At 36.7% G+C, this 14,384-nt stretch overlaps 1 protein-coding gene across 1 annotated transcript; it reads left to right on the plus strand.

The window, feature by feature from the left end:
- Nucleotides 1-6,625: 6,625 nt before the first annotated feature.
- On the plus strand, nucleotides 6,626-7,783 carry LOC130508338 (ethylene-responsive transcription factor RAP2-10-like). Its single transcript, XM_057003791.1, has one exon. It carries the CDS (start codon nucleotides 6,922-6,924, stop codon nucleotides 7,498-7,500), a length of 579 nt encoding a protein of 192 aa, XP_056859771.1. The 5' UTR covers nucleotides 6,626-6,921; the 3' UTR covers nucleotides 7,501-7,783.
- Nucleotides 7,784-14,384: the final 6,601 nt, after the last annotated feature.

A 14,384-nucleotide genomic window follows, 5' to 3' on the forward strand; every position in this document is an offset into this window, starting at 1 on the left:
ACTTTTTGTTAAACTAATAGTTTTCTACCAAAAATGTTCCGTTATAAAATGTTTTTGGACACTGTTGGCCACGCTTATGGAATAATACTAGCACAGGTATGTTCTGGTGATGTAGATAATGGTTTATATCCAAGGGGTTTTCTAAATCAATGATTTGAGGGAAATCAATATTCTAGTAATCCAAGAAAATCCGATATTCAAGTAAACAATAAAAGGATCTGTTACAAATTTTATGATTTTTAAAGAAATTTCAGAGTTTTTGGATAAAAATTAAAATATTAAATATTAATTTAAATAATATATTTAATTACTATAATTTGATCTTTTAATCATTTTATTAAATATATAAATAAATAAAATAAAACAGATTTTCAGATATTTTTTTCATTTCATACTGTTTGTTTTACTTTTTTAAAAAAATATGAAGTGATCTTTTTCTTTTTGGTCAACTAAAAAAATATGAAGTAATATTTTATCTAAAAAAGTTTCGAATACCATTGTAGAAGTGGTATTTTGATCATTGTTCATCAAAACTCAATCAAATCATATTTGATAGACTTTATTGACAAAATTCATATTTTTAAAAATTGGTATTTGGTAAACATAAACAGATGACTAATTTAATAAGTTTAGATTTCATGTAAAATTTGTAAATGCTAGATATAATAAGATGGGATTTGAAAGAAAAAAAAGTTCCGCTCAGATACCGATCTTATATGACCCTCTAAAACCATTATGATTTGCCTTTGTCCCTCGGTGTCGGTCACATAATATTTACGTACTATGTGGACCTACGCGTACGTCTTTTATTGGAAAAAAATACGCATGAATTACTTGGATTTTCTGGACAAGAAGCAAAGCTATTTATGACATACTCACATAGTCACACATAAAAACGCTTTTGCTGCCTTGTTGACTAAAGAATTACAATATTATTCAGAGGAAATTTTACTGTAAAATAACTAAAAATTGAGAAAACTCAACATGTTTACAGTCTCAGATTTAGAAATAATAGCCTTTGGCGAAATATAAATAGATAAATAACACACAAACACACATGGTTCCAATAGAACAGCCGATCTACAACGCATTCAAGTTTTTTTTTGTTCAACCGCATTCAAGTTTTCAATAATATGAAACTGACTGTATAATATTTTTGATTGGTTTGATGCTATAATATTCAGGCGTACATATTAACTATTGTTGATGTGTGGTTTGGCTCAAGCATTTGACTCCAAAGGCACTTTCACCGTCTCTAAATAATTAGTTTCCATTTCAAATATTTGGTGAAGTGCAAAAAGATGGACTCAGCTATAATTGTGGCCTTAAATCCATCGAAAAATAAAGATATTTAGAAGGGTACTATACTATAACAAAGTATATCACTCGCTATTGCGTGGGTGGAACGTCTATTCCCAAACGCCATACAATGTCCACCGACCACCGACTAAAACTTTTTTATTTGGATGCTTAAAATATTCTATTCTTATAACAAAGCTTCGTAGAGTTTAGTGTGACTAATGACATTTGTTGTTTGCAATAATTTAGATAATGCTCACAATTGGAATTAAGATTGCGACATTTTCAGTTGAACTAATTTACACTTCAAGAAAAAAAATTACACTTTAAGGTTAACCACACGGAATAGACACGGACGAATGAGATGCACGCGCTATCAAGTTCTCTCTCAGGCACAAAGACCAAGGCAGACTTTTTCCACCAGTGTTAACAGATCTCCTCCGCTCTTTTCCCCGACTCCACCGTAATCGGCTCCGACAACCGCCGCATAATTTTTTCTGGCAAGAAAAATTAGGCACCGACCGCTCCGGTTTTGAATGGGCTTTCTTTCTACGGTGGCAAAGTTAAAGATGGGTGGATGGATTGCAGTAGATCTACACTTCTCTGGTGACAAAAATTCAAAAATCTGAAGTCTTTGAAGCTCTTTACCTCGCCTCTGAGGACCAGTACTGGAAATTAAAGATATTGGAAACTACAGCACAACTACTAACGCATCAAGATGTCAAATCGTTACACTAGATCCGAAAAAGGAAAATGGGTGGCTGGAGCATCAAGATCCTCATCTCACAGATCCGCCTCTCAAACCCAGCAAATCCAGCAAACCCGAAGTCAGCGAACCCCAGTGAGGATCCCACAAAGCAACAACTCGGAACTCATTGAAGACAACAAGCTCACTCTCTTAGGCCGGGTAACGAACCCCGCAAAACAAAAACCTCAGTGGGTGCTAGACTGGCTCATCCAGTTCTGGAACCTCGAAACTGCTATCACAGGAAGGACGCTTGGACCCGACTTGTTCCAAGCAAAGTTCGAAACAGAGGAAGCGCTTCTCTCGGTGATGAGGCGCGCTCCTTTCCACTACAAAAGATGGATGGTTATCCTACAGAGATGGGAACCAGTGATCTCAGCCTCGTTCCCCAGGCGTACTCCCTTTTGGATTAACATCCATGGTCTGCCTCTCCACTTCTGGACTTTTGAATCATTGGAAGCCATTGCAAAAGCTCTGGGACCTAGGCTCGATGAGGATGTCCCACAGGGCAGGTTGCGCATAGATGTGGACTGCCTCAGGAATCTGGAAATGCACCTCCCGGTGGAGCTACCTTCAGGTGACGTTCTAACAGTGGACCTGGAGTACGAGAACCTCCAAAAGCACTGTTTCTTCTGCTTTTCCCTCTTCCATGAGGTGGACGACTGCCCTACCAAACCAACCTCAGCAAAGGTTTCTACCCAAGATTTGGGAATCAGCCAACATAACACGCTCAGAAACCTGGAGGAGCATAGAAGACGCCAAGACCAACACCGAGTTTCCTCTTCTCTCTCAAGAAACTCAGACGGCCACTCTCGTGGAGACCAAGCTGTCTCGCAACGGTCAACTACCTCAAGGCTGGCTTACTCTGATAGGCGCCATTATAATGAGGCATCTCGTTACCAATACTCTCACGACGCAAGGCAGTCAGGGAGAGCAAATGAAAATTACCAAAGACAGCAGCAGAGGTATCCTTCTGATAGGAGAGAGAGGCGAGATCGTTCTCCGACTCATGCTACAGGGAACCGTCGTACCTCCAGCGACAGGACCCAGTACTCTCAATCCTCCAGAACTCCTCCCCCGATGCCTGAAAGAGAAGAGAGGATTTTACCGGTTATTCCGGAAAGAACAGAGAACTCTGGTCGCTCTTTGGAACGCAGGTCTGCGCTAGAAAGAATAGAGCCCCCACAGCAGGAACAACGTTCAGGTGGGCTCTCAAGCTCGCTCCTAGCTAGGCTTCAGGATGTGGAGGTAAACTACGAACCAGAGGATTTGCGTAACAAGCTGAATGAAGTCAGCTCAGGAAGCAAGAACGCCTATCCTTCTCCTGGTGAAGCTCAAGGATCGGATCAGAGAAGGAGAGCGTCTCTGAGAATAGGAACTCCTGCTGGGCCCAGCTCTGCTAAAGCACCAAAGGCGTCGGCGGTTAAAAGGAAAGCTACACCAAAAACTGCGGCAAAAAAGAAAGCAGCGGCACCATCAGCAGCTAAGGGAAAGAAAACTACTAGAGCAAAAGTTAACAGAAGCCCCTTGCAAAGCACTCGACTATCTAAACAGATGACATCGCGATCCACCAACCCGCCTCGGAAGAAACTGTGTGTGGAACGCATGTTGGATGAAAATATACCTGGCGCTCAGGCTCAAGACCCTCCAACACTGGTTCATGTCCCTGCGACAAGGAAACGAGCGGATTTTCGGGGTCCGCGAAACCCGATTCCTTAGCTCTTGTCTGCTGGAACTGTCAAGGATTGGGAGGTGAATTGACAGTTCCAAGGATCCGGGAGATTAAAAAGTCTCTGAACCCGGATATACTCTTTCTTATGGAGACTAAAAATCAAGATGATTTTGTACTTTCAGAGCTCAAATTCTTAGGCTACGAGCACCACATCACTGTCCCACCGATAGGACTCAGCGGAGGCTTGGTGCTGTTTTGGAAAGGGGATGTGGCTCTCAACATTCTCGATGCTACACCGCACTACATTGACACAAAGCTGAAGGACAAAGAGCGCCATTTGGAGATCAAAGGTGCTGCCTCTCGAGGTTATGTCGGCTCTGCTCTAGTTGCTGAGACACTGGCTGTTAGGGAAGCTTTGCAAGTAGCTTCATCGGAGGGTTTCTCACGCCTCCAAATCATGTCGGACTCAAGTGTCCTCATCTCTGCCCTGCGATCAGGGGAAGTTCTGAACGAGATAGCGGGACTGTTATGCGATATCAGTCACCTCATTCTTCTCTTCTCAACTCTATCTTTTGTTTTAATTCCCCGTGCGGATAACTTTGTGGCTGACGGGTTAGCAAAGAACGCTTTAGCTTCCTTTTGTTTATTGCTTGCTGTATGAAACAGATTTTAGTTTTAAATCAACAACTTTTGACCAAAAAAAAAAAAAGGTTAACCACACGGAGTTGGCTATTTAATCACAACCACACTAAAAATAGAAAAAAAATAGTAAAACAAGGATGTGTGTGTGGTAGAAATTCTATTAACTATTATAGAAAATTCATTTGATTATTTACAATTGTAGATAAATCTTATAAAATTTACACTATATTTTTACATAAATAGTGAAATTAAAAATAAAAAAACAACTATTAGTAAGATGTAAAAAAAACAAGAAACAAAAACAAAAAAACAAAACAAAGCACCTCAGGAATCCCACTAACTTGTCCCCAGAACAGAAGGAGACACGCGTGTCGTTACCGTCCCCTTCCCTATTTAATGGCTTAGTGCAACAAAGCATTAAGTAAGGTAAAATAATTGTGTTAATGCTTGAACATATTGAAGAATTTTAAAACCTATACAAATTCAAAATAAACCCAATTATTCTCGTTTCCCAAATTCCACAACAGCGACCGACTTCCCTACGCTAATACTATTCCTATTACATGCAATCATAAATATCCTCTGTTTACTTTTATTTTCAGTTTACTTTTATTTGATAAACCCTATCGGCTGATCCGATCGGCCCCGGGAAGAACGCACTTAGTACTACAGAGTGGACTGGCTACCACACTGCCTAACCCGAGTTTGGAATACCTTCCGACTAATGCCAGGGGGTGAACCAGTTTACTTTTATTGGTTAAGGGGTTTTCAATTTATTGACGATTTGACAATTTCAACTACGTAGTCGAGTGTAATGTAAAGTTAATTAGAAAAAACTGAACAGTTGTTGACGAGAGAAGTTAAAACCAATTCAATCGTAGATGAGCCTGAGATACTGAACATTTTCACACATGTTCAAAATATCTACGTAAAATAATGCAGATGAAACATGCATCTCTCATGAACGAGATCGGTATATCATGGATTTGCACTTGGAATCGACGTGAAGCATGTTTTATTTTAGAGCGATCGAGAAAATCGAATTTAATGCTGTTAATCAAATCAGAGTTTCACACTATATATAGCATACGAAAATTGTAAATTTAAAGCAAACTAGACGTGTATTCTGTGACAAAACTAATTGTGAAATGAGGTATGTTCAATCTTAATTTAATTCAAATCGTCGACAAGAAAAATTTACTTCAAATCCTTTTATTGTATAGTTACGCTGTGGAAATTAATGTTTATAAACATCCAATGAAAAGAGCCGACGAGCTTTATTTAAAACAAGGTGCATGAGCGTATTAATTTAACGCAAATATTTTAGTTCCGTCCAAACAATAAAGACAAGAGAGTAATAAATACTATTTTATCTAAATGCGTATATATATGAATAAAACTTAGCTTCACCCCCTAAGGTGAATCTCTACATTCACCCACCAATAGAAATTAGTTAATTGAGATTTGATATCTCTTAAAAAAGGAAACCAACTAATAAGAATTTAATGAAATAAAATTATGTTTTTAGATAAATAAAAAATAGTAGCAATTATCAAAAAAATATAACTTTTTAATATTAATAAATCCGTCAGAAAATACTAAACCCTAAACCCTAAATACTAAACCCTAAACCTTAAATTCTAAATACTAAACCCTTGGGAAAAGTTTGAACCCTTGGGCAAATCCTATACCCTAAACCCTTAAATTTAAACCAAACCTTAAATTATAAACTAAATCCTAATTTCTAAACCCTAAATCATAACCCCTGATAATAAACCCTAAATCCTAAATTCCAAAATGGTTTATGGTTTAAGATTAAAGGTTTATGATTTAATATTTTCAAAGAGTTTAGGGTTTAGGAGTTCGTGTTTAGAATTTAGGGTTTAATATTATGGTTTATGATTGCGGGTTTAGGGTTTAAGATTAACGATTTAGGGTATAAGATTTGCCCAAGGGTTCAGGCTTTCCCCAAGGGTTTAGGGTTTAGTATTTAGAATTTAAGGTTTAGGGTTTAGTATTTAGGGTTTAGTATTTTCTGACGGATTTATCAATATTAAAAAGTTATATTTTTGTATAATTGCTACTATTTTTTATTTATCTAAAAACATAATTTTATTTCATTAAATTTTTATTAGTTGGTTTCCTTTTTTAAAGATATCAAATCTCAAATAACTAATTCCTATTGGTGGGTGAATGTAGAGGTTCACCTTAGGGGGTGAAGCTAAGTTTTGTTCTATATATATTGTCAGGGAAGATGAGATTGTTGTCTCTGTCTTAGAAAATATCAAAATATATAGAGAAAAACGAAAAAAAGGAAGATATATATTCGAAAGTTATTAAGAGATTAGTGTCGGTGATCTTTTGAACTCCTCCTTTGCGGTTTCGTGTTCCTCTACTCTTCTTGGCCCACGTGTTCATCATATCTCCCTCCGCATGTAATCGCTTCGCCGTCAAACTCACATCTTCTTCTTCTTCTCTAAAGCTTCTCGTTGATTATAAGTCTTTAGATCGGTGAAAAAGTTTATTCTCACGTTGATTTTTGGACTCTCCGGCGAAAACCCATATGGAGACAGCGAGGGAAGTGGCGGCTGCTGTTCCAACTTCGACGGTTGCGTCGGCGGGGGCGACGAGGAAGAGAGAGAAACCGTATAAAGGGATAAGGATGAGGAAGTGGGGGAAGTGGGTGGCGGAGATCAGAGAGCCTAATAAACGGTCGAGGATATGGCTTGGCTCTTACTCTACTCCTGAAGCGGCGGCTAGAGCTTACGACACGGCGGTGTTCTATCTCCGAGGTCCGTCCGCTCGGCTTAACTTCCCGGAGCTTTTAGCCGGCGTTACAGTGGAGGGAGGAAACGGTGGTGGGGATATGTCGGCGGCGTATATAAGGAGAAAAGCGGCTGAGGTTGGTGCTCAGGTGGATGCGTTAGAAGCTGCGGGAGGGAATCGTCATCACCATCATCAGCAACAACGTGGAAGTCATGAGTACGTGGATGATGATCATAGTGCTAATCATAGTGATTATCGTCTTAATGATGGTCACAACGAGTGTAGTAGTAGGAAAGGGTTTAAGAGGTGTAACGGGTCATGGGAAGCCGTCGATTTGAACAAAATACCCAACCCGGAAACTTCTGATGACGATTAGGATCTTTCTCCCTCCCACCAAGAAAAAACCTTGTAGAAGCAAGGAAGGTCTAAAGAATGTTTATCTTTATGATGCGCCTGGGGTTGCTAACATGCACCTCCACCCTGAGTTTGTGGATTAGTAGTACTAAAGTGTAATGATATTTTTTCCATAAAATAGTTTTCATTCGATCTTTCTAAAACTTTAATTATCGTACTCAGAATCAAAGTGTTGCATGCCTGAGATATACTGTATGAAACAAATTGAACCATCTATTACTAGTATGATGGTTTCTTCTCGAGCACAGCATATTCTTCTCTCATAATGTTTTATTTGAATAAATTTGATAGTTAGTTTTCTCATATATAGAATAAACGAATTAAAACTCAGTTTGGTTTCAACTCAAGTACAGACTGTACAGTTTAGTATTAGTTGGAGGATTGTATAGGTATAGTTTATCCCGTATAAAATGCGGATGGAAACACGGCGGCGAGTGAATAGCAAGCAGAAGCAGGAGACTTAGGAAATAGAAGTGAGTGTTCGGGGTTGAGAGAAGGAGCAGACAAAGAGTGTCCTACAGAACAAATACGGTAAGTGGGTCTTCTTGTAACTTGTCCGATCTTAACAACTAAAGGTATGTCTATCTCCATTATCGTAACTACTAAAGTCATTTTGGATTTGGAATTTTTAACTTTTTGCCCTATAATCTTTTTTTTTTTTTTTGGGTGAATACAGCAAAAACCCATTTCAAAAACTTGCTCGTTTTTGATCAAAAAAAAAAAAAAACTTGCTCGTTTCTTGTTAATAGTCTTGTTATGAAAAGACTGCCCAGGAACGTGTATTTTTCTTTCTCTATGAGAGCCAAGACGTGAACCCGACCAACTTTCTAGTTCGTAATCCTTTATAATTATTAGTTTGTCTTCTAAAATCAGTGAAAATTCAGATCCAACGGTGTTTTGTCCTTTTATATAAGATAGACACAACAAAAGCTTGATTTTTTTGCAGTTTCCTTAGCCAGCTAATGATGAGCATGACCTTGCAACTAACTCCTTTTCTTTTGCAACTTATTATATTCTTTTTGTAATTAATTGGGCACATCATGAAACCCTTTTTTCACATCATGAACTCTTATTATAACTAAATCTACAGCAATCAAGTAAAAATAAAATTCCAAACTTTGAAAATGTTGCGCAACTGAAAACGAATAATCACCGATACGATTGTACTGAAAACGAATAATCCTTATAACGGTTGTTACTTTGGTGGTTAACCAAATGTAGAAAGTGGTTTGAATATTTTTATAAAACAAAATTTCAAAAGCATAATTGGATGAGAATCAAATACCCAAAGCATCTGGTCAATAACCTAACCCATCAAACAAATGAGAAGCTGATTCTGTAGAAAAAAAGAAAGAAAGTAAGGAGTGTACTTACCACTTACCAGAGTCAAACAAAAGCGGGGATAGGATCTTTGATGCTTCTAGAGTTCACTATAGGCTTCACTTAGATACGGAACTCTTGTAACATAAGTTACATATCTATATAATTCTAATACGAGGTACAATGTTGAATACTTGGTTTCTCACGCTTATTCTCTTTAATGTTTGATCATTGTTGATTTCTACAAGCCTTTTTCTTGGTTTGGTTCATATCTTTTTCAAGTGTTTCTATCACCAGTGCACTTTATATGAAGTGCTAGCTCCTCTAACCACGTTTCATCTTGAGATAATACCGACTTTTTCACAGAAAATATAAAAAGGATAAATGATGCGAAAGATGATGTGATTCAACTCAACTCTGAGACTGAGACGGGTAGATGTTAAATCTCACGTACCAATTTGCCATCCGAATCTACCATAGGGAGCCTGCGATATTCTAGTGGGAAACAGAAAAAGAAGATTAAGTTAGAGAAGAATGTGAAATCTGGATAAGGAAAAAAAAAATGACGGCAGTGAAGATAAAGGTAAAGACAATAACTTAGCAGCATCTTCGAGGTTGGTGTTTTCCTCAACAACAACTGGAGTTAGTGTCATGATTGTCATCATATCGCCAACAAGCTTCCATTGGTTTTGCTTAGTAGCTTTGCCACTGCAAGTGTTCGTATCGGATCAATATATTTGTATGATACAAGGTCAAGAGATATGAAAACAAAAGAGATTTACAAACGAATCACTTGAGAACGTTTATCATGCAAAACTTGTAACATGAACACAAGTTTGTTGAGGGAACTCAAGTGAATGCAATTATACATGGTAAATTGCGTCAGACAAAACAACTTTCTTAGTAAAGTTCACTTCACACTATTTACTGCTGATAATCTGAATCGGGCCAACGAGACCACTGAGGACAAAAAAATGAATTTGACTGTTTTGAAAAGCATTCAGGTAAAAAATTGTTAATAGGAAAAAAGAGGGCCACATACTTACCAATTGCTGTCAACCTCAGGGAACATGGAATTCTCTGTTCTTCCACTACCTATTAGATAAGCAAAAAAGGGCAGCAAATAACATTCCAGGGGTGAGAGAAGAAGCTTTTTGTTCATTTCACATTTGAGCGTGCTATCTCGTAACGAATGAGACACAAGGTAATCATCATAACATTGAAGTTTCAGGCTTTATACTACCATGTGAGCAAGTAGCTTTTTTTCTCTACAATTCAAAGGGAAGAATATCTTCAAAATAAAGGTAACCAAATACACCAAATGGTATTAGCTGGCCCATTTACCAGTCCAAAGCCAATAAATCATAACCTGAAACAAGCCCAACCTGCAGCAACAAATTAAGATTCCCTCAATAAGCATCCAACCAAACCGACATATTCGAAAGTTAACCTCCATGAATACATAAGTGGATACTAATCCAATTCCAGTCTTTATCTATCACAGGAGACCATGTGACTCTATTCTCCACAAGGATTTCTAGAGCTGTAGAGAAGGGAAAAAAAAAAGATATCCATAGGTTGAAAACGGCTCGACTATTTCACGCAACCCTGATGGAGTTTAGAGAGTATCAAAACATTTTCCTTCATCCACAGTGGTGATAGGTGATAGGTTTAGCCACGCGCAAGTCTTCCTTCTTTATCATGAACACTCCACTTCTCGGCTACAGAAACATTCAAATATATACAGCTTTGTGTGCTTAGTTACTTGTACAACATTCAAACCTAACTCTAGGATCAAACCCAAAACAACTTCAGAAACAATCGAATCTCAGATCTGCAGCTCACCATGGTTGACTAAAATGTATTTGATTAATATCACATAACTAACATGTTACACGAAACATTTTGATGCCCAGACAATGAATGCAGAATTATTTTGCCTACTTTTTTAGTTTATGGCTGCAAAAACTTTGTTTGTAATCATTAGATTAGTTACCATTAGACTGAAGAAAAATATAAAATATACTACTTTAGCGAAATTCAGCAAATTGTTGTCTCTAAAACTTGTCGTTTAACATGTTTTTCGCCAACCACCCTTAATGAGATATTTTCTTCGGGCTTAAAACGAAAGAATCGTACTTCATGCCTCAGTAAGGCCTGACCCATCGTCCATCATGTAATTTAGTTATTTGTGTGGAACATCGAAACAAATTAAAAGCAAATTAAAAAGTGAAAAAGGAAATGATTCCTATATTGATGAAAACTTGAAAAGGTATTGGTCCCTCCATTAAGTACCGTGAATTATTGCAAATGGGACCGTTCTAACATTTTGGTGTGGTTTCGAGATAGTATCAAAAACAAGAGATAAAATCAAAACATAATTAAAGGAAATAAATTGTGTGCGTGTCGTCGGTGTCGAAGGATGTTTGGGAAACCAAGTGGGGTTAATTTCAAAGATTTACAAAAATGGAAAGTCTTTGGACCGCAAAACGTATGGACATCGTACCTAAGTCCCTGCTCCTTACTATATTTGTACATTAACGTGTTTTCCCTTTGTCCCTTTTTTTTGTCGTCTCCTTTAGATTTTTTTTCCTCCGACTCAATAATTTAACCCTAAGTCTTGATTTGTCCCCAACCTATCCGGTGATTTACCCTTCACTTATTATTTATATTCCACTGCCTCTTCTTTTATTAACACACGTAGCATCATCATTCAAGTACTCTACATATGTTCCTAGTTATTTTAGATTACATTCATTGGCTTTGCTATCACTAATCAGTTTTGTCGCTAGGCACTTAGGCAACAAGAGAACAAACACATATTACATCATAAAGTAGTAACCTTCAGCTAATGAAACAGTATTGATGAATGAATTTGGCCGGGTTGAGCTGGAAATTCATCAGAAAAAACAAAGTATTGTGATTTGAAACTTCAACATTCTTTTACTTTGAATTGTTTCTTCTATTGCAGTTTCGTTTAAACTTTTTTTGGGTAGTGATATATTTCATCCCTATGTTATTTACTTCATGAGTCGAATCCAATTGTCTAGAAGAGAAGGAAAAAAAATGCTCGTGAAGACACGAGACATCGAGGAGAATCAATCAACTATCAGCTCGGCAGCTCGCTCACATGGCCCCCACATTGAACGAGTAATAAACTACCACGTAAGCAGTTTAAAAACGGATCCTACTTAAGGTTCGTTGGAAGCCTATCAAGATTTGGACAACCTCACAAATCGAGATTCTATCGATACCGTCCGATGTTTTCCACGTTCGCTAATCTCGGACTTGATTGCGATTCCAATATTATATTTTTAATGATATATGCGGGAACCTTTGGATATCAGCTTAGCTGTAAATCCTTATCTCCTAAATAATTAATAACGTTGTATTTGATACCATGTTATCTCAATGACATATGATTATAGTATTCAAGATATTTTGCCCATTATCAAACAAGATCCACAGATTTGATTTGCATTTAAATTGAAGATATTATACGTGGTACTCTCTACGTGTCGACATTCTAGTTCATGTACCTGAAATTGTCCATTCAGTTTATGACATAGACATACTTTCGAAATAATCCAATTACACGTTTAATATGAAATTCAAAAGATATATTAAGAAATCTACTTTATTCTTACTCGTACAAACTGTGTCAACATATAGGCAAGTAGATTGAGGTAGATATAGGCATTGATTCTTTTAAATATGACATGGTTAATGTACTAGGCATATTAACATCCGCATGTGACATCTTCGTGGCTAGTGGGAGTGTAATTTGTATTTATTTTATATGGAAACAGGAAGTACAAGTATGTATTTGTTTGCTGATATCAAATAAGTCTATATAAATTGTAGAAATGATCTCCTGTGGTGTATCTATTGTATTTGTACCTTTAATTAAACGTACATTCAATAATAACAGCTCTTTGAGTACAATTTTGTCATATCGTATATGTCGCATATCGAGGGAGTATAAAGGTCTAATAACATCAGATGAAGTAAAATAGTTATCTTTTTATTTGGATACAATTTGGATTGCAGTTAAAATGAAATTTCATGGGGTGATTGGAAATAATAAATAGTTTTGTGGGCCTATTTTATTTTATTTGGAAAGAGATATAAGAGACAGAGTATCTCTCTGTAAAGTGGGCCGTGGGCTTTAATTATTATTCACATACAAACGCATATATAAATACAAAGTATACATACATGTTGTGCAGTGAGATGTTATGTATCACAGACAGACATATCACGTCTCTAACAAATCAAGCTTCTATATGCTAATAATATCGTATGTGGGTTTGTGTATAAATATAGTGAGAGAGAGATAAAGGGACATCTTTGACCAAAAAAAAAAAAAGAGATAAAGGGACATGGAGAGAGAAGAGAAGTAGTTTCCACTTGAGGAAAGCAACATGTTCAACGAAAACCATTATTGGAATGTTTGTTATTGCATCCCACTCAAAATATGGACAACGTGTCTAAGTGTAAAAAGCTTAGGTTAAAGATACTACTGCATGTTTAACTGATTTTGGTTTGTTACATTTATATCATGCCTCAATATATATCATGTATAAATGTTTTGTGTTCGTTTTGGTTAAACATATTATTTACTTTTAAACTATTTGTAGTCATTACAATGACTTTGTAATAAACTCAGCGGTAAATTCGCAAAGTGGGTGGTGACATGGCAACCTCAGATTTTGATTCAAAACCTTGTGGGATCACGGTCTTTCCTCTGGACCCAACATATACACGAAATAAAATTGTATGTTTCCCTTTCCGACGCAAGTCCTTCTCCTTCATCTTTCTCTCTTTTTCTGTATTTTTCACTTATTTGTTTTCTTTATTAAAAACAAAACAAAATGATTATATTTTCATACTGATTTTTGTGGAGGCTTCTCTACAAAAAGTCATGAAGTAACTGATTTTCGTATTTTAAGAATAAAAAATGATGGAGGTGATGTCAAGAATGACGATTTTTGTCACAAAAAAATATAAAATAAACGAATCTAACAATCCACTCTTATTACAATACCAAATGTATAGTTGGCTCCAGCATTGTAGTCAGAAACTAAACAGCGTCCCGGGTCTGAGCGAGTGTGAAGCACTCAACGAACGGAGCAAGGAGTAAGAACACACGCGTACGAATATCACGTGAGGTAAAAAATACGAGGTAGAGAAAAACGAAAGGGCATTGGTGGATGAAAGTGGACCCCGCAATTTGTCCGTACCAATGGATTGATCTTTTCTGGTAACATTTTCCTTTTCTTCTCATAATTCGTTTTTCCCTTTTTTGCTATAACCAAAAATCTCTTTGCTTTTATCTATTTATTTACGTTGATATCCTTGTATTGCCATCATATTTTCAATTTAACCCCAAAGATTTATCATTGCCCCTCGTTTTCTAAGTAATCGAATTTAGAACTCTCCAAAAGAACATTCTATTTTGAATTTTGTAAAACTTATATTTGAAATTTTAAGTTAGTTCTCCAAAAAAAAACTTCAAACTTAAGC

Source organism: Raphanus sativus, chromosome 2 (assembly GCF_000801105.2).
Source record: "Raphanus sativus cultivar WK10039 chromosome 2, ASM80110v3, whole genome shotgun sequence".
Classification (NCBI taxonomy): domain Eukaryota; kingdom Viridiplantae; phylum Streptophyta; class Magnoliopsida; order Brassicales; family Brassicaceae; genus Raphanus; species Raphanus sativus.

Bases quoted from the DNA above. Each gene is read 5' to 3' on its own strand.
- LOC130508338 (XM_057003791.1), top strand. From the start codon at position 6,922: ATGGAGACAGCGAGGGAAGTGGCGGCTGCTGTTCCAACTTCGACGGTT.